The sequence below is a fragment of the Leptodactylus fuscus genome, chromosome 7 (assembly GCF_031893055.1).
Source record: "Leptodactylus fuscus isolate aLepFus1 chromosome 7, aLepFus1.hap2, whole genome shotgun sequence".
Classification (NCBI taxonomy): Eukaryota; Metazoa; Chordata; class Amphibia; order Anura; family Leptodactylidae; genus Leptodactylus; species Leptodactylus fuscus.
The window spans coordinates 35,708,507-35,730,159 of NC_134271.1; the positions used below are offsets into that span (position 1 = coordinate 35,708,507).

The window sequence follows — 21,653 nt, forward strand, 5'->3', positions numbered from 1 at the left end:
CTTTGAATTCCCAGTCAGACAATGGCACTATATACCAGTAGTAAAAATTGTGGGTGCACATAACCCCAATATATTCTTTGAATTCCCAGTCAGACAATGGCACTATATACCAGTATTAAAAATTGTGGGTGCACATAACCCCCATATATTCTTTGAATTCCCAGTGAGACAAAGGAACTGTATAGCAGTATTAAAAATTGTGGGTGCACGTAACCCCAATATATTCTTTGAATTCCCAGTCAGACAATGGCACTGTATACCAGTATTAAAAATTGTGGGTGCACATAACCCCCATATATTCTTTGAATTCCCAGTCAGACAATGGCACTATATACCAGTAGTAAAAATTGTGGGTGCACATAACCCCAATATATTCTTTGAATTCCCAGTCAGACAATGGCACTGTATACCAGTATTAAAAATTGTGGGTGCACATAACCCCCATATATTCTTTGAATTCCCAGTCAGACAATGGCACTGTATACCAGTATTAAAAATTGTGGGTGCACATAACCCCCATATATTCTTTGAATTCCCAGTGAGACAAAGGAACTGTATAGCAGTATTAAAAATTGTGGGTGCACATAACCCCCATATATTCTTTGAATTCCCAGTCAGACAATGGCACTATATACCAGTAGTAAAAATTGTGGGTGCACATAACCCCAATATATTCTTTGAATTCCCAGTCAGACAATGGCACTGTATACCAGTATTAAAAATTGTGGGTGCACATAACCCCCATATATTCTTTGAATTCCCAGTGAGACAAAGGAACTGTATAGCAGTATTAAAAATTGTGGGTGCACATAACCCCCATATATTCTTTGAATTCCCAGTCAGACAATGGCACTGTATACCAGTATTAAAAATTGTGGGTGCACATAACCCCCATATATTCTTTGAATTCCCAGTGAGACAATGGCACTGTATAGCAGTAGCAAAAATTGTGGGTGCACGTCACCCCAATATATTCTTTGAATTCCCAGTCAGACAATGGCACTATATACCAGTAGCAAAAATTGTGGGTGTATATAGCCCCAATTCTATTGCTAGGGGACTTGCAGGGTATTTCTGAGGTGAAGGTGGGGGGGCACACCGTTGGAACGGGGATTTGGGGTGTATATATGGGGTATACGGGAATACACTGTCAGTGTGTTCCATTCAGGATCCTGGGAAAGCTGGGTTGCGGCGATTGAGCCCGTCAGTGCCACGTTACACTGACAAGCTTCTCCCTGGAATTGAAGTTATATGTAAGCCCAATATATTCTTTGAATTCCCAGTGAGACAATGGCACTATATGGCAGTAGCAAAAATAGTGGGTGTATATAGCCCCAATTCTATTGCTAGGGGACTTGCAGGGTATTTCTGGGGTGAAGGTGGGGGGGCACACCGTTGGAACGGGTATCAGGGGTATATATCGGGTATACGGGAATACACTGACAGTGTATTCCATTCAGGATCCTGGGAAAGCTGGGTTGCGGCGATTGAGCCCGTCAGTGCCACGTTACACTGACAAGCTTCTCCCTGGAATTTAGCTCTTATAAGAGCTGTTGGTTGTCTTCTCCTTCCTATCCTAGCCTGTCCCTGCCTACCCAGAATCTAACCCCTAGCTAACTGGACGGAAACCTCCGTCCTCGGTGAATTGCAAGCTCAGAATGACGCGAAGCTGGGCGGCGCTGTTCTTTTAAATTAGAGGTCACATGTTTTCGGCAGCCAATGGGTTTTGCCTACGTTTTTCAACGTCACCGGTGTCGTAGTTCCTGTCCCACCTACCCTGTGCTGTTATTGGAGCAAAAAAGGCGCCAGGGAAGGTGGGAGGGGAATCGAGTAATGGCGCACTTTACCTCGCGGTGTTCGATTCGATTCGAACATGCCGAACAGCCTAATATCCGATCGAACATGAGTTCGATAGAACACTGTTCGCTCATCTCTATTCCTAAACAATTGGTGCAGTTTGTTTCAGCACCCAATATCTTAATTAGGCTCTCTACTGTCAGGTGGGTGGTCTTAGGGTGAGCAGATAATCTGGGACCGCCCACCTGACAGTAGAAAGCCTAATTAGAGTATTAGGTGCTGAAACTAACATCACTGACTGTAATGGAGCTGAAATTGGTAGAGAGGCGCCTATTGTAGGGTACAAAGAGTTGGAGTTACTGGAGCTGGTGAAAGCAAAAAAAGACATTTGTCTACTGAATAGTAACTAAATTGCAACCACAAGAATGGAGTAATGGAACAACCATGGAAATGTTACAGTCCTCGATATAAAACACTGCAAATATGCAATAAAGTGCTTTACAAAAGTATAAAACTTACTGTCACTTTATCCTCTTTTCTTTATAAGACTGTCCTGTGGTATAGATGTTTATTTTATAGATGTTATTATATTTGTTAGTATTGATGTGATTTTCCATGATACTGTATAGTGATACTGTTTTGTTTCTCTACAGCAATTATTTAGTGATATAAAAGTAGGTGCACGTTTTATTAGGTATTTTAAAAGGGTTTTCCAGGGTCAGAATATTGATGGCCAATTCTTAGGATCAAGGGGCCTTTTCATTCATTTCCTTGGGCTGTCTTCCTGACTGCTATCTACTTTGTAACAAAGTTGCAAGGTAATGCAGTTTTGTCCTGTCCAAGTAATTTTCACATTTTTACTTACTATTAATGTTACCTTATTTAATCTGAAATTGTATACTGCTCAGGCTTACTGTATTCACAGGCTTTGGAGTCTATACGTACAGCCAGAGTGCAGCTTATTATAGAAAATACTGCATGGGCAATTGTATAAAACAATACACAATGTAGGTCCAGGATATTAGGGACTGAATCTTTATTGATGTCCGTAGGGCTGGGTAAGTATTTCTTAGAAGCACAATTGTGATTTCAATGAGAATGTTAGCTCTGCCCCAGAGTCTGATCATCCTTTAGGCTAAGGCCCCATGGGCCGTATCCGCAGCACTAAAGCGCTGCGGGAACAATCGCTGTGTGAATGCATTGCGGTTCTTTCCGCAGCGCTTTTAAGAGAAAGTTCACAGAGTTTTCCTCTGCGGACTTTCTCTTAACATTAATTCTACGGGAAAACCACCGGCGTTTCCGTAGATATAATTGACATGCGGCGATTTGCAAAGCCGCAACGGCTTTGCAAATCACAGCATGTCCGCGCTGTGATCTTTTCCGCAAAGTGGGGATGGAATTCGCATGAATCCCATCCACTTTGCCTGCACCGCACAACGGAGAGATTTTTCCCGCAGCGTCTCCGCTGCGGGCAAATCGCGGCGTTTACGTCCCGTGGGGCCCCGGCCTTACAGACTTTCTCCTCCCACTGCAAGCTGTGTTCAACTTTTTCTTCATGATAGTCAATAGTTGGATGGCAGGATAAAGAATCTAGCATCAAGCACATCTGAGTCTTTCTCACTGTGTCAGCTCGCTGAACTTTTTTTTTAAAGTTCTTTAAGCAAAGACAAAAGAATTGAGATTAAGATCAATAATTGCCCATGAGCTTGGAAAAATATAGATTTTGTTTTTAGGCAAAATTGTCCAGCCCTAAGTGTTAGTAATAAATATAAAATGTAGTGATTTGACAGTAATGTGGTTCATATTATTTGTTTTGTTCTAGGTCAGTAAACTGGTTAATGCGCACCTTGGATTATTTAAAGGGTTAAAGAATATTTTTATTTATGTTAAATAGATGCTGAAAAATATGTTTGTTTGTTTTTCTTTTCTTTAAAGCAGCAATTATTATTATTTTTTTTTTTCAAGGCATCAAATGCCACCATGTACAAATTATAGAATGTTGGTTGTCTGCTGGTGTGAGAAGGAACTCACTGAAATTTATTTTTTTTCGCTATTGATTTTTAAGGGTTATTTTGGTTAGAAAAAGTTAACCGGGATACGGGATAACTTGTTGAGTAAGTAGAGGTCTGACCAATCACAAGAACAAGGGTCCCATTCCCCCATATAAATGGAACTGTAGTGCATGTCATTTTTTTGACGGACATGAAAAACAGATCGTGAAATAACAGACAGGTAAATGGACACATTGGATATAATGAGTTCTCAAAATGGACGTGTGAATAAGCCTCAGGCTGAGGCCCCACGTTGCGAAAATGCAGCGTTTTTTTGTTGCAGGTTTTGTTGTGGATTTTTGAGGTAAAGCCAAGAGTGGATTGAACAGAATGAAGAAGTAAAAGAGCTTCTTGTATATTTCCCATTCCTTTTGTAGCCATTCTTAGCTTTGGCTCAAAACACCGCAACATAAACTGCAACAAAAACAGCTGAATTTCCGTAATGTGGGGCCTCAGCCTTAAAGTGGGTTTCCAGGAAATTCAGGAGGGAGGAGTCTCGTCCAGCACACACCACGCCTTTGTCAGCGACAGTCCTGTGCTGCACATGACCATTAAGGTCTATCAGCGGCTATTGGAAAGGAATCGGTAAGGTCATCATTCATGGGTTATGCAGAACTACCACCAACGGAGGCACAACACATGCTGGACTGCACAGCGGTGGTGGACACTGGATGCCATGAGTATGATTTTTTTTTTCCTTTTAACTGATGCACCTTTTGCAGCATCCTCCTACCTGTGTTCTGAAATTCCCAGACATCCCTTTAATACTAGTAATATAAATCTGTCTGAGGCAAGCACTGCTAGCAAACAGAAATGGTTTGTTTGTTGGTTTGTTTGTTTTCTATCAAGCCTCTGACGAAAGTACCATCTGTACTGCCCTAAGGGCAGCCAATGTAGAAGGTAAACCTAGAAAAAAATAAAAACACAGTTTTGGATCCTGTAACCTTGTAAAGAGCTGTATTTTTTTAAAGTTTTTTTTTTACATGATTTCCTATGACCTTCAAAACTACTTATCTTCTTCCCACAGTCTGTATTTCGACTCTTTGATGAAGATGGTGATGGGCACATCTCTCAAGAAGAGTTCTGCAGTGTTCGGAGCAACTTTCCTTACCTATGTGCCTTTGATGAGATAGACCAAAATCAGTAAGTGAATTCATTTTTTCTATGGAAGAAAAATGGTTGGAGAAGTAAAACAAATCTAAACAAGACCAGTCTATGGAAAAGGTGACCTGTGTTGGAGAGTTGGAATGTAGATGCAGGATAATGATGTACAGCTGTAAAAGGGCTAATGTAATACATGTCATGCTTTACTTAGCCTATATTACTTGGTTAAAAGGTCCAAATAGAAGCACTAGCTTAAAGGGATCCTATCATTAAAACACAATTTTTTGTGACTAATACTTAGGAATAGCCTTAAGACAGGCTATTCTTCTCCTACCTTTAGTTGTCTTCTCCATGCCGCAGTTCGGTATAAATCCTGGTTTTCGGCGGTATGCAAATGAGTTCTCTCGCAGCAGTAGGGGCGGGCCCCAGCACTCAAACAGCACTGGGGGCATCCCCAATGCTGCGAGAGAACTCTCCAGCGCTGCCTCCATCTTCTTCAGGAACGGCCTCTTCACGCATCTTCTTCCGGCGCTGGTGGTCAAACTTCTAGGCCTCGGGCATAGCCGACTGCGCATGCCCACAGGCCACAAGAAAATGGCCGCTTACTTTCTGTGTAAGTGACCATTTTTCTTGTGGCCACGGGCATGTAACCCGCCCCCAGTTCATCAACTGCTTAATTTGCATAAGACTTCAATGTTGTTTGTTTACAAATATGACCTACAGTACTTAACAAAGGTAAGTTGTTTATCACTGTAATGATGTACAAAAAATGCGCAGCTAACATAACAATATGCGTGGCCTCAGCCATAGGCTGTTTAGTATCAATCATCCTTGTACTTGAGTCAAATGTGAATTCCAGTACAATCTGAATGATAGCACAACATATAGTTAATGTTACTGTTTATTTGTCACGTTTAAGCCCTGCCCTTCACAAAGTGGCACGTCTCGTCCTTTTTCAGATTTCATTTTCAAATACTACCTTCATACCTTAAAGCGAGTTGTTCATCAGAATCCAGCAAATCAGCCCAGCCCCGCAGATAGGGTAGAGTCACCTGAATCAAATGACTTTTTTCCCTTACTGCCATCGTTCTCAAGATGTCACTGTTTTTGTCAATATACAAATGAGCATAGTTGCTACTTACCTCTATAGAGCAATAGCAATAGGGGTTAAGGGCTTCCAAAGGGCTTCCAAATTTGCATATTGACAAAAAACAGTGATATGTCCGCAATGGAGGTATAGATTCACTAGTGAAAAACACTGTTAGATACGATAGGGTCATCTAAATCAATCTTTGGGGTGGGTTGATATACTGAGTTTTGGCGACCATTTAAAGGATTGGTACCATATTCTATCTATCTATCTATCTATCTATCTATCTATCTATCTAATTATCAGATCTAGATCTGTGCCTGATATATCCATTGCAGTCTCAGGACTTAATAAAACTCCTAGGCAGCAGGCCCGCTGCCTCAGGGTTATGTTTGACTCAGACCCATCATCCGCAAGGCTCTCCACGATGTTGCACCTCCCTACATTTCCTCCTTCATCTCTGTCTACCGCCCAACCCGCACTGTCCGTTCACTCTATGACCTAACACTTACATCCTCTGTTATCAGAACCTCCCATGCTCATATACAAGACTTCTCCCGAGTTGCACCACTTCTCTGGAATGCTCTATCCCGGACAATCAGATGAACTCCCAATTTCTACAGCTTCAAACGCAAACTAAAGACACATGTTTTCAGACAGGCCTATCACAATTTCTAATGTAAACCCTTCCATACTATAATTAGAATCCCCCAAATTTAACCCTCCTCTGTTCTCCCACATTACCCCACATGATATGATGCCATCTCAGGCTAACTTTATAGGTCCAAGCTCCATCCACATGTTAAAGGACACGACTAGTGACGGCTCATAAAGTTTTATGTTTGTGTAATGACCAGTAATCTCTATTACAACATTGTCCGACCTCTGTATAAGCAATGCCGCCCCTGCTACCTCTTGTGTCACCCCCTCTACCTCATAGATTGTAAGCTCTTGCGAGCAGGGCCTCAGTCCCATTGTGTGAAATGACTTTTTTTGTAATGTATCTGTCTGTATTTGAACCCTACAAATTGTACAGCGCTGCGGAATATGTTGGCGCTATATAAATAACATTATTTTTTATTATTGTTATTATTATTATTATCTATCATTTATCTCTTATCGTGCAAACTTTCTTAAGCCAGGTTCACACTAGCATTCAGCATTCTGTTCTTCAGAGTTGCTTGGGGATCTGAAGAACTGAATCCTAATCCGCTTAAAAAGAGGTTAGCTGTGGAAACCCACAAACCTCATGGACTATAATAGGGTCCGCCAGGCTTTCACCCTGTTTCTGCCTGAAAAATGCGGAAACAAATTTTTTTTTTTGCATTTTTCAAGTGGAAAGAGGGAAGGAAACCCCCAGCGGAGACCAAGCACTAGTGTGAACCCAGCCTTAGCAATTAACATATCGTCTTATACATTGATATTTCTATAAACAATGTGTTTCTCTCTTCTGATGCCATTAGTATATTAGTTTATATTAACATCTAGATTTTGTTGTCCCTTTTCATCTCAGCTCAGATAGTGACATTACAGGCTTTTTCTGTGCCCTTAACAAATGTGTTTCTGTGAAATAAGATGTGTGGTTCTGCTAGTAAGTGTAGCGCTGAGCGTTTATTTTTACCCAAATTCTGTAGACTGTTGTGTTTTGCTGCTTTGCTTTGTATTCTCATATATTTAGATAAATGTAAAACTTCTGTGCAGGCCTCAGCTTCCATTGTACAATAATGCTTTATCTTTTGTGTCCTTGTGTGCAGGGATGGAAAAATCAGTAAACAGGAGATGACTTCATATTTCATGAAAGCCAGCTCAGTGTTGGATTGTAAAATGGGATTTATCCATAATTTCTGTGAGAGGACATTCCTTCGGCCTGTGTCATGTCAGCACTGCGGAAATCTGGTGTGTGTCTCTGGTGTAAGATATGTCAGCGAGAACGATAATGTAATGACAACTCACTTAGAAACCCCCTGTATGTGAAACTATAAGTTTTCATCTAGAGAACCTTTTATAATGCACTCCTTTTCTTTCATACGATGTCAGTGTATTCAAGTGTCAGGTCCGATTATGAGAACTAGAAAGATACTACAGCTCTGTAGGACTCAAATTTACAGATGTGGCAGAGTTAACCCAAACTGCTGCAGCGTGATATCTTATCACAGAAGACAACAGAAACCAATGAAAAGTATAATAGGAAAAACTTTTTTTCAATTATTTTTTTTATTGGTTTTTGTTGTCTTCTGTGATAACCAGTTGCAGAAATTCGGATTAAAGAGAATGGCCACTCTCAGACCAATGTTGAGAGAAAAAGGTTATTGTTTGTATAAAGAAAAGTTTTAAAAATTTTCCAGTATACTTTCTGTATCAATTTTTCACAGTTTTCGAGATCTTTGCTCGCTGTCATTCATTTTACTTACTCCCAGTGGATAAAATTCTGACCACGGTCATGTTATATACTGTCCATGGTCATGTGATGTATAGTCCATATTCATATGATACAGTATATAGTCCATATTCATATGATGAGCACACAGGTACTCAGTTCATTACCATACAGATGTCTGACTATAACAAGCTGTGTACCTGTGTGTCCATCACATGACCATGGACTGTATATCACATGACCATGGACTGTATATCACATGACCATGGACTGTATATCACATGACCATAGACTGATTTTTATCCAATGAGAGTAAGCAGAATGGATGACTGCAAGCAGAGATCTAGAAAACTGTGAGGAATTGATACAGAAAGTATATTTGGCAATTGAATAACTTTTTCATATACGAACAATAATCCTGGTCTCTCAATATTGGTTGGAAAGTGCCCAACACCATTTCAACTCTGCTACATGTGTATATGTATTCACAGAACTATAAAAAAAAACACGAAAACTTGGTAATCTTCAGTAGTTGATACCTTTTTAATGGCTAACTCATAATGATGACAGCACCTGCAGCACATCCAATGTAGTGTATTTAATTATGTGTACCAAATGCTCCACTGATAATCTGTATGTTGGAGAGACCGGACAGCAACTTAGACTGCGCATGAACTCACATCGCCATACTATTAAAGAACAAAGATCTGACCTTCCCGTGTCAAAACATTTTTGCAGGGGGGACCACAACATTACCAATGACATGAAAATTCTAATTTTGAGAGGGAATTTCAGATCTAAGAGAGAAAGACGCATACATGAATATAAATTCATGACATTGTTTCAGACACTAGAGTGTGGGATTAATGCATCACAGGGGTTCATGTCTTTTTACAGTAGTGTGTGATCTGACAAGGACCTGTAAGTGTTTATATTGTCTCCACCAATTACCACATTGTCTCGACCAAATGTCTCCACCAATTGCTTACATTGTCTCACCAACTACTAACAACCCCCCCCTCCTCCTGAAATCTAACACCCTTTGTGCCTGCTCTGTGTATATATATATATATATATATATATATATATATATATATATATATATATATGCATCCTTCAAAAATGTTTTTAAATTTGCTTTGACAAAGGAGCCTTGCGCTTCGAAACGTTAGCCATTTGTCATCATTATGAGTTAGCCATTAAAAAGGTATCAACTACTGAAGATTACCAAGTTTTCGTGTTTTTTTTTATATTTCCAACCCACTGGCTAACACGGTACAACAACGAACATTTTCTTTTCACAGAACTAGTTATCTAAAGTAAAAGTGATCTATGTCTAACTATAAAGAAGGCATAGTATAACTAATTCATGTACTACTAAGTGTAACTAATTCAATTATACTTTTGTAAGTTACCAAATCATTGTCTAGCGCTGATAGAGTCCTATCTGCTTTCTTTTTTGTAGATGAAAGATATTGACAATAGTTTTTTAAGTAGCAGTTCTATGTAATGTTCTAGGTTGATAGTTCCCACTTAACTCACAAATTCTAAGGGAGAACTGAAATGTGGTCTGTATTTGCAACCCTTTAAAGGGATCTTATCATTCAAACGCCTTTTTTCTCAGTAACACGTCAGAATAGCCTTAAGAAAAGCTCTTCTTCTCCTACCTTTAGATGTCTTCTCCGCGCTGCCGTTTGCTTTAAATCCCTGTTTTTGCCGGTATGCAAATGAGTTCTCTCGCAGCTCTGGGGCGGGCCTCAGCGCTCAAACAGCACCGGGGGAGTCCCCAATGCTGCAAGAGAACTCTCTCCAGTGCTGCCTCCATCTTTGTCAGCAACGGCCTCTTCACGCGTCTTCTTCCAGCGCAGGGGGTCAAAATTCAACGCATGCGTAAGTCGGCTCTGCCAGCGGACCTTGGGCAGAGCCGACTTCACATGTAGGCAGACATTTTTTTGTGGCCGCTTATGCAAGCATGCACGGTACGCTCCTGTAGTTCTATGGCCATAGAACGCAGATTTGTGAGCCAGTTATTAGGAAAAGGTTGAAAAAAAGTTACTTAATGTAGATATCTATATTTTATAGACTATAACAGGGCTTCTCAAACATTTTTTACCAGCTTCACCAGAACATAGTGATTCCTAGGCATCACCAGTCATCAAAGCCCGTACCAAAATTAAAAAATATATTGCTTGATTTATTTTTAATGTTTCTCCTGATCTCAGTGTAATATTAAAATAAGCAAAGAATAAGAATCACTTATGATGCTAAATCAGAAATGCCTGCAGCCATATAAACGTCTGTCCAGCACTGTAGGCATATGACCAGTGGTGGATTATTGAGCAGATAATGGCCAATATTCACTTACTCATCCCCAGTCCTGACAATGGCTTCCTCCACTTCAGCTTCCATAAGGTGCCTTATGCTATGTCCTGATGCTGAAAAATGTCTGGATATTAGGCAATATACTTTGTGGAGGTCATTAAAGTGGAAAATATACAGTGTGGGGGCCAATACTGTTCAGGGAGCAGTAAAGGGGCAATGTAATTTGTGAAGGCCAGGCACGCCAGAGTGGAAAGTGCAATCTGGTAGAGACATTCGTGGCAAATTCCTTACAGTGTCTGAGTATTAGGTGCCACTTGTATCTGATTGGTGGTCAAAGAAATTGTGTTAACTGCTTGTGCCTGTAGGCTGATCAAGCGATCTACTGGTGGTCTGTCTGGGCTTTCTTGAGCCTAGTTGCCATGTGAGTGCTCTCACTGCTCCCAACAACTATTAATCGTTCAATCAGAACTGCCCTAATATCAGACAAGTTGTTGAAATGGCCGTCCTTCTTATCCCAGTCCACCCATGCAACCCCCTCTTAGTCAACTGAGTAAAATGTCTTTGAGTGCATTGTAAAGGCATGTCTAGCAGTCAAGGATCTCCCAAGAGGCACACCACCTAAAAGTAGCTTCTGAAAGCCTGTTTATAGGGCAGCAAGTGAAGAAGTAAAGGATATCACGCCCCCCAATGGCAAGATCCAGTGTTTAACCCTTATACAGTAACATCCTGGTGCGCTGAAAAAACATGGTGGCCGCTCTGAAACACAGCGGCCGCACTAGCTGCCGGGTTTCACACAGCAGGGCCCCGGCAGCATTGCCCATGATCAGAGATGACTCTGATCACAGGCATTTAACCACTCAAATACAGTGGTCAAATGCAACCATGGCATCTGAGTGGTTAGTTTTGCTTTCAGTATTGTTCTAGGTAACGGGACGGCTCCACCCGGCGGCGCAATCGCAGGAGGTGTCCCGTTACTATGACAGCCTGGAGCCTTCTGAAGGCTCTCAGCGCTTCCATAGTATTGCAACTACTGAAGCCGATGTGCAGCTGGCTTCAATTGTTACATAAAGAATCTGTCATAGACTGCTATATGGCACTATTGCAGTCTATGGCACAGGTGATCTAAAGATCACATGTTCAAGCCCCTTAGCGGGACAAAAAAAGAAAAAGAAAAATGTCTGCGTCTCCTAAGGGTTAATCAGACCACACCTGTAAACATTATCTATATGAAACATACATTCATGTCGAGTTTTGCAGCAATCCAACATGTCTATCTTGGTGTGTGTTTTTTTGTCAATGAGTGTATTGAACTGCTATGAACTGTTATTTTTTATTATTAAACCTTTCTCTTGCAGATACTCGGAATATATAAGAAAGGACTGAAATGTCGAGGTAAGAATTAATGTTCCTATCTGTCATCAGATCATCTAGTGCTCGACATAAAATATGTTTCTTCTCACATTTATTGACATAATTCATTTTTCACATCAGCTTTACAGATTTTTTTTTTCTTCCCAATATAATTTTGTTTTTTGCATCTCTAGTATTTATAGGCCATGCTAAAGGTATTTCCCCAGTCTTCGGCTACCATAGGTATTCTAATTACTGACAGTAATCTATCTTCACATTATGTGCATTTCATCCATTGTACAGGTCTGTGCACTATTTCACAGGCAGAGCTGCTGTGCCATGATGGGCTCTAAATGTCTCACTGATTTCCCTTCTAGAAGCCCTAAGAACATTCTGCGTTTAGAGGATGATATAGTCCGACATAAGGCATCCAGTCTGCTGACTATGCAAAAAACCTGGTTGCTTGCTTCTCCCCATAGATATACATATCCATGAGACCTAGTGGCCTCACTATTACATATTTAAAGAACACTAAATCTAGAATTTGTTGCTAAAAGAAAATAAGAAACATGACTTCCAGTCTGTCAGTCAGCAGCGTGTTCTGCAGAATATAAATAGTCTTCTCGAAATTCTGTAGGGAGCAAATAAGCCCCTTCACGTGTCCCTATTATTTGGTCAGTTATCATGAACAATTGTTCATATAATTGGCCTAAAGAGCTGCAGATAAGTCAGTAAAGGAAACGGGGATATATTGCCAATATAATATAAAAGACTGGTGCAATGGGCCTTTCAAAGCATTAAATCATTGACCGTACTCATCAGCACCTGCACCAGGCTGGGTAAAGGGACCTTCAATCTCCTGCTGGTCTGCTCCATCTCTGGCTAGAGAATGATTTATCCATTTATATATCCCACTGGAGGTAGGTTCATTTGTATTACAGTCTGTAGGATTTTTAGAATCGTGGAAGGGTACAGAGGGACAGATTTACTAAAAGTTCTAGTTTTAGTGCAAATTAAACTAGACAGCAATAAACTACACCAGATTTATCACTGTATCTGATGGTGTTCGATAAATCTGGGGTATTATGAAATTTAGTCTAACATTACGCCACTTATTAGTTTGATTAAAAGTTATTTGTGCATGGTGAAGAAACTTGGGCTGTGCCTCCTTTCCTGACAAGCCATTTTATATAAAGGATCTAAAAGGCTGAGGCCCCGTGTTATGGAATTGAAGCTTTTCATGTTGCGAATTTAGCTGCGCTTTTTTTTTTGCCAAAGCCTGGTGTGGATTGAGCAGAAAGTAGACTTCTGTATATTTCCCTTTCCTTTTGTAGCCATTCTTAGCTGTGGCTCAAAAAACTGCAGCAAAATCTGCAACATAAAAAGCTGTGTTTTCACAACGTGGGGCCTCAGCCTAAAACATGTTTAGGGAGCATTCACACTTGCACCCGTGTCCACCTGCCAGGTCTCCGTCCAGTTCCTCGGGGAAACTACATAGAGGACGGCTTCCTGGCGGTCAGTTTTAATGGGATTTTAAAGCAAACCACCGGTGTCTGTATGCAACCTCTTCGCGGGAAACCGTTTTTTGCACGGCACAAAGTCCTGCACGTCCAACTCTGTGTCCGTGCAAATAAAAATGGTTTCCCCGGCGGTCAAACGCTGGCGCAAGTATGAACGCCCAATTATTGTAAATGTTAGGGTTTTGTTTTACACAACTTACATCATAATTCTTGTGCATTTTGATTGATAAATCTCCCCCAGAGAATATTTCTTTATGTAATTCTCAATTTTAACTGAGGCATGAAACCGAATCGGGCATGGGGAAAGAGTAAGTCACATATAGAATGGTTAATTTGCCTAAAGGAGCTCTATCATTGGGAAAAACCCATTTTTAACTAGGTGTATACTTGCATAGCCTTTAGAAAGGCTATTCCACACATACCTTTTGTATGTTAATCCCCACAGTCCTTTTTGAATAAGTCCACTTTTATTCATATACTAATTAGCTTCCAAAAAAGCCATAAGTCTCAGTGAGAACTCTCTGGTGTGTGTGTGTGTGTGTGTGTGTGTGTGTGTGTGTGTGTGTGTGTGAGAGAGAGCAGGGAAGTCTGATGAGTCACCAGCAGCAACCAACCTGCTCCTACACACAGCAGACAGTGCTGAATAAAAGTGGGTTCGTTCAAAAAGGACTGAGGGGATTAACATACAAAAGGTATATGTGGAATAGTCTTTCTAAAGGCTATGCAGGTATATGTTTAGTTAAAAATGAGTTTTCCCAATGATAGAGCCCCTTTAAATACAGGGCTAGGGCAGCAAACATAACCCTTGCAAGATAGTCCACTTGCACCTCTGCTACAGTGGGAGCAGAGGTAGCAGTAGCAATTTGGCACTGGTGCTCTTAGTCCCCAGTACTATAAATGACACCTAGTACACTGAAGCTCTGGAGCTTTAAGCTTCCCCTCACCTTTCTATCCATACTATTAAAATGTAGAGTATTTCACCCCACATACATTAGTAGCACAAAACAAAATTCATCTTTACATAAAAGTCAGTTATATTTATAGAGGTCCAGTAATAAAAGATTGATTCAGAATATATTAAGGTGATTATTCATATGGGTGATCTGTATTCTAATACGTAATTACCCTATTGAATACCAATAATGATCTGTTCACTTATGGCTTGCCAGCACATCACTGGATAACTGCTTGTACGGTATTTGAACAATATGTCCTGCCACACTTGAAAGATATGATAGGACAAAATTGAATAGTATTAAAAATAATCATATTATTATGTAAAATTTAGTATATCATATCATTCCTAGTTTATGTAGCAGGACTAAATAATGATAACTCCAATCCAGCCATATCCTCAGAGGAGTTGTCTGAAAATGATATAAAGTGAAGCCTAATTCCCTGTTAAATCTCCTGCACGTCCAGCGCCCGGATGTAGTTGCCACTGCAGGTCCAGCAGTGATGATGTCACATCATTAAGGTGACTGACCTCAGCAGTGTTCTTTGTAGACAGGCACAGTGATTGGCTGCAGTAGTCACGTGAATTATGTATGTGATGTCATCACTGCAGATCCATAGGGACCAGGCTAGAGCCTTGAGGAATTCAACATGTTATTAATGGTAGTTTTTTTTTTTTAAACCACTTTAAAATGACTCACATGTTAAGTAACTAACATAGATTAACTCAAGACGTAGAGTATATGAGGCAGCTGATGAATAGTCTTGTTACAAGTTGGAATATGGAAGCAGGAATACTGGAAAAGCCTAAGGATTTGAGTAACTCGAAAAGGGTCAAATTGTGATGACTGGATGACCAAGTCACAGAATCTCCTAGCACAGCAAGTCCCTCCATTCAGTGATCAAAACATACCTGAGAGGCCAAGATTCATTAATGCAAAAGCCAGCAAGTGTCTACTCTGATGAAACAATAGGGCTGCTGTGGCCCAGACTAATGACACAGTTAAAGGGGTTGTCCCATCACAAGGATCCTATCTATACTGCTAGTTTATGTGGATTTAATACTTTTCCTAAATACACTGCTTTATCAAAACTGCTTTGTTTGGCCGCTATCTTAATTTATTCACTTCATTGTTTACACTCCGTTTCTATGGCCCATGGGATTATCTGCTCATTTGTCAAGTGATGTAGCTGCCTGCTCTCAGGGGGGAGGGAGGGGCTGGGAGCAGTCAGTTTAATTGAATTTGGCTGATAAGGGCTGAGATAGAGAGTCCGTTACCTCTGTATGTAATGCAAGCTGACTCATATCCAGCTCTGCTACATCAGCTTCACACTGTGGTAATTCATTTACAACCAATCCCGCGCAAGTGAAACTCCGCCCACCTATGTGCGGAGAAAAGCAGGAAGTGAAGAGAGCACAACAGCCTGCAGGTTAGTGAACAAGCATCATGGGAATACCCCTTTAATTCTGGCTCTTGTAGAAAGGTGTGTACAGGGTTGTGTAGCCACAAACCACTTGATGTGCCAAATCCAACCAATGTCTGCTACTAAAGGTGCCATCAGTAAGCATGTGAGCATCAGGACTGGATCATGGCGCAATAGAAGATTGTGGCCTGCAGACCAAGTACACCCCTCAATAGACACAGTATTCCCTAATGGCACTTGCAACGCTCAATATTCCCTGCCATGCTGAAAAAGTCTTCAGGAACAGCCTCCAAATTCCCTGGATTTTGGTTTACTCAAGCATCTGTGCAATACATTTTGATCCATTAAGGCCCAACCTTGTGGCTTACAGGACACTGCATAGCATTGTGTTAAATGCAGCACATGCTACATATGAATTATATAGGTACATTTATATATAATATACATATATAATCTCCTATGCTGACATATGGAGAGGACCTACAATACAATATCCCAAGATTCAAGATATGTCTCCTTCTGATATATGTGAGATGCACAGTTGTCGTGGAATCCCTGTGTAGATTCAAGTAAACAATTACACATGACATAGCTTGAATAACAGAAGATATGTGTGTCTAAACATATAATATGAACACTGCGTCTTCCAAAAATCTGAACAGAAATTGTCATAATCAGAATCTTTCAGTAGTGCAGCCTGAAGCTTTGGGCCTGTAATTTCCTTAAGTCATACTGCACATTCATTGCAGCAATATTTTTTAAGAGATACACTTATACAACCAATTCTTGGAAGTTGTCTAAAAATAGACATTGATGGCTTATAATAGGTCATCAATATCAGATGATTGGTGGTCCAACAACCCGCCACCATCTCAATCTGATATTGATGAATTATATAAAGTGGGCACCTCATCATAAATTGGGCACAAACTCCGGCAGGCCAGGAATTGTCAACTCCAGAGTGGAAAACTCCAATTTTGATAAATCAGCCCCATAATGTCACATTGCCATGTACTGTATAGTGTTATATTACAAAATCATCAACCAAAACACTTACAGAACAGTTAACATTTTTCAGCTTTAACTTCATACTTAATACATTAAAATGTTTGTTTTGCAGCCTGTGGGGTCACTTGTCACAAGCACTGTAAGGACCGGCTTTCTGTAGAGTGCAAGAAGAGATCTAAAAGTGTCAGTGAGAAGCGAGAAAGTTCTCACCAGGGCCGGCAATTTTCCTTCACTCTTCCAAGATCGTTCAAGAGATCCTCATTGCCACCAGGTAGGTCACCGAGCTGACTCTGCTATTTCTAATATGCCACACTTTAATCTTCATATACTTTTTAAGATATGCTGCAGTCAATGACCATGACAATCATTTATAATGCGCTTTTCTCACAGAGAAATGGAAACGTTGAGTGGGGGAGTTAGGGGACCCACAAGGGTTTTACAGGGAGCCAGTTTACACATCAGTACAGCCTTTAGTCACCTCATGTTTCATTCTTGGGCCTGTTCATACTTCGGAAAATGAAGAGGAATCTGAGGCAGACGTCCGCTTCAAGTTCCTCTTCATTTTCTGGGCCCAGGTTCACTGCATTGGAATTCCAAAGTACAGCTATGTTGTTCCACCTCGCCTTTCCTCTGCTGATTAGATTTAAATGAATGGGGAAAATCTACAGGGGGTCTGGTCTGGTCTGGAATTTTCAGCAAGATGGAGCAGGATACTTATTTTTTCAGCATTCTGCTTTGGCCTCTGCCTTTCATTGAAAACTATGGGAGACAGAATCATTATGGAATCTGGTGCAGATTTGGGAATCTGTCTGGAAATCAGGAGCAGATTCTACTGTGTGAAGGACCCTTAGGCCAACAGTCATTAGAAATGGATGAAACTGTCAGTTTTTAACACCTATTTTCCCATCAATGTGTCAGTAATTTTCCACCAGTTTTCTGGTTGTGTGTCAGTTTTTAAATGAGTTTTCTGGGAATTTTTTTAAATTTTTTTTGTAAGTATGTAAAAAATAGGATGATGCTAGGGTGACAGATTGGGGGGGAGGCTTTGAGCCAAGGGGGACTCAAGGGGCTTTAATATAATTACATTCAATGCTCTCTTAACAGGAAGGGACACGGGCCATTGGGGGAGAGGGGTGGGGGGGGGGGGCGGGACAAGGTACCAGGAATAAATCTGGGAAAAATGCATGCCAGCTTGTAGCATGAAGACTGGTGTGAGTACTGCCAGTCTTCATAGATATGCCACAGTGTTATGGCACACATGTACATGTGTAAATGATATGATGATGATGCAATCAGTGAGCCGGGCAGAGATCTGGCTGAAAACTGATAGGAGGTCGAATGTATACTGGGAAGAGCTGCTAAGTCAGAAAGTAAAGCAGCTGCTTATAAACATGAGGACTGAAAACAATGGTCTGAACACATATAAGGTACTCAGTTGTCTTTATTTATTCAAATAGCAAGCATTATTTTGACCCAAACCATCCATTTTTAAAGGGATTGGCCATTTTTGTATAATAAACAGTTGTACAATTGGAAATTGGAAATTTGTATTATACAAACACTAACATTGATCTCTCAATTTTGGTGTGAAAGTGGCCAACCTCTTTAACTTTGACATTATTCACTGTCAGTTAAAAAACCCCAAAAACTGACATATATGGACCTACTTACTTTCATTCTAAAAATCGGAAAAGAAAAAGCCATAACATTTTTTACCATTGTGTGCATGGGGCCAGAGGTATTCTCAATGCGCTGGTTGTATTTTTCATAGCTAAGCACACTGATCCATTATACTCTATGGACCCATACAAGGGTCTGTGTTTGGGGTCATGAGACTGGGGTGAAACTCAGGAAGGTGATATTTCTGTCTGGCTCAGTGAAATAAATCCACGTTTGTAAGCCAAATCCAGGAGTGGAGACCAACACCTCTAAACATCACTGTGTAAAGGGCTTAAAAGAGTTTGATTACAGTCCTAGGAACCATCAAAAGATTTTGACTCACTTCTGATTTAGAACAAATTTATTCTGCCTGAATTGAATCTAAGGGCAGTTTTTCTGAATCAGACCCAAAACGAGTTTCAGGAGATTCACTCATCTCTTAGTGATCTCCTATAAAATGACTGGCCCTTGTGCGTATTGGGGATGATCGCCTGTATGGTAGACAATGACTCCCTTACTCCACAATGCACCCTGTGTGTTTTGAGTCCATTGTGTGAGAAAAGCGCCTTAGAAATGTTTGTCATTGTCATTAACATTATATGGACACTGCACTCCATAGCAGAAGCTTCTTGTAAAAATAAAGTAAAGGTAAGTGTTTTTTTTTTTTTCTTAACTAAAGGATCACATATGAAAGAAAGCCTTTTTATACTTGATAATCAAATTATACTTCTATTACATGATTTTTAATTACTGTACATATTACCGTATATACTCGAGTATATACATACAAAAGTAGAAAATGACTGTGAAACGCATACACATTAGATATCCCTGTGTCTGAAAGTGCCCGGTCTACTAAATATAGGGTATCTGCAGTGCTCCTGTTCAGTCGGGAAGGGGTTAATAGCAGCACTGCAGATCCCCTATATTCAGCCAGGCTGAATTCCACTTGAAGGAAAAACCCCAGTCCTCAAGCTCAGGGAAGGGGCAGACAGACAACCAAAACACCCCCTCCCCTTTCTCAGCAACTACTGCACCCAAAAACTCTGACCATTTTAATTTTTGAAATTTCCCAGTAGCTGCTGCATTTCTCTCCCCCCTCGGCTTATACTCCAGTCAATAAGTTTTCCCAGTTTTTTGTAGTAAAATTAGGGGCCTCGACTTATATTCGGGTCGGCTTATACTCAAGTATATACAGTGTATTTGTAGCATGTGTACAGGATTTGTTTCAGCAACTTCCATCTCTCTCATACACACATACTCATCAATTTCATAGGAAACCATTTCTGCTTCCATTATGCCTATAGGGAAACTACCGGTGTTTCCATAGGTAGAATTGACATGCTGCGATTTCCAAAGACGCAGCAGTTTTGGAAATCCTAGCATGTCTGCTGCTCATATTTTTCCACAAAGTGTGGTTTGGGATTTGCTAGAGTCCCATCCACTTTGCAGTGACTGTAAAACACTGTGTTGTTTTCCTGGAGCCCCAAGTTGTGAAAATGCAGCATTTTGTCTGCGCCAGAAACATTGTGGCAATAGATGCATTACCTGCAAGGTGGATGGGATTCTGGCTAATCCCATTCACACATTGCAGAAAAAAAATCTGCAGCGAGAATCAAAATAGCAGCATGTCAGTTATACCTGTTGAAACACTGGAGTTTTCCGTATAAGTATAATAGAGGTAGAACGCCTGTGGAAAACGCTGTGTAAAAAAATGCAATGTATTTCCACAGTGCTCTTTCCTGCAGCATTTTTTGGCTGCAGCTCTCTACATGGGGCCTTAGCCTTAGGAGTACTGTAGAGGAAAGTAGAGTACCAGGAGGTAATAATTCCTGACACTAAGCAGATGTGGCCTGGCTAAAATCTGACTTCTGACCTGGTTTTGTAAGGACAAACACAAGCACTTTGCATGAATTTTCCTTGTGCCCATTCAGTGACTTTGATGCTGTTTTCTTGTTTATTTGTGCTAGACACTTTTATTTTCAGCTGACTGATGACTGAAATTTCCAACACAGTGGACAGTTTTTTGGCAGACAAAATTCTGCCGTCAACAATTGTGAACAATTGATTGCGGTGTTTTTGTTAAATGACAAAACCGCTTAGGAGTTTACCGTGTATGGCCACTTTAAATCCTTGTTGTGCAGTGTGTTCCGCCAAAGCTGCGTCAGACGTAATGGCTTTGTCAGGGTGACCCTTGTTCATATGCTATATCAGGGTAAGTTCACCTGTGAGGCAGAAATTTCTACGACTGCCTAATTTATCAATGGATGTCACTGATTTTTAGTCAGAGTAATTTTTGCTACAAATTTGTCGCATGTGAATTAACCCTTAGCCTATATTCACACGACATTGAATATTGGCCATGTTTTTAACGGCCGTCACACGGTCACATTTATTTCACTGTCGGTGAATGGGAGCTATTCACATGACCGATATTTTGACAATCTGTTGTTATGTCATGCTCCATTTTTGTTCGTTTTCAAAGATCTGTACACAGCCTCCCCTCGAGTGCAAAAATGGAAAAAATGTCCATTTTTTACAGCTGTTTACACCCACAGTCATGTAATTGTAGGCTTAGGGTATTTTACACGGACATAGAACCTAATATTACCTTTGCACATGACCGTATGAATGGCCATTGTGCTATCCAGGTTTTCCTGGATAGTACACTGACCCATTCATTTCTATGGGCCCGTCCACATGACCATGAATTACATGTTCGTGTGTGCGGGTCAACACTCCAGGTCACAAAATATGGAACAGGTCCTATTTCTGTCCAATTTTGTGGCCCTTTTTCCGTGGCTTCCTATTCATTAAATGAAAGGGGTCGCGGAAGCACGCAAGGTGTATTATTATTATTATTATTATTATTATTATTATTATTATTATTATTATTATTGTTTATTTATATAGCACATTTGGGGGTTTACATACAGTACACAATGTATACAAACAAATATAATACTAACAATGACCAACTGGCACAGCGGGATAGA

At 40.5% G+C, this 21,653-nt stretch overlaps 1 protein-coding gene across 1 annotated transcript in view; it reads left to right on the forward strand.

Moving 5' to 3' along the window:
• Positions 1 to 21,653, forward strand: part of RASGRP2 (RAS guanyl releasing protein 2) — a 132,269-nt gene that overhangs the window by 106,553 nt on the left and 4,063 nt on the right. The window contains exons 12-15 of the mRNA XM_075281797.1: positions 4,876 to 4,991; positions 7,797 to 7,938; positions 12,097 to 12,133; positions 17,111 to 17,269. Of these exons, the coding sequence (XP_075137898.1) occupies positions 4,876 to 4,991; positions 7,797 to 7,938; positions 12,097 to 12,133; positions 17,111 to 17,269 (454 nt within the window). The remainder of the gene's footprint in view (positions 1 to 4,875; positions 4,992 to 7,796; positions 7,939 to 12,096; positions 12,134 to 17,110; positions 17,270 to 21,653) is intronic.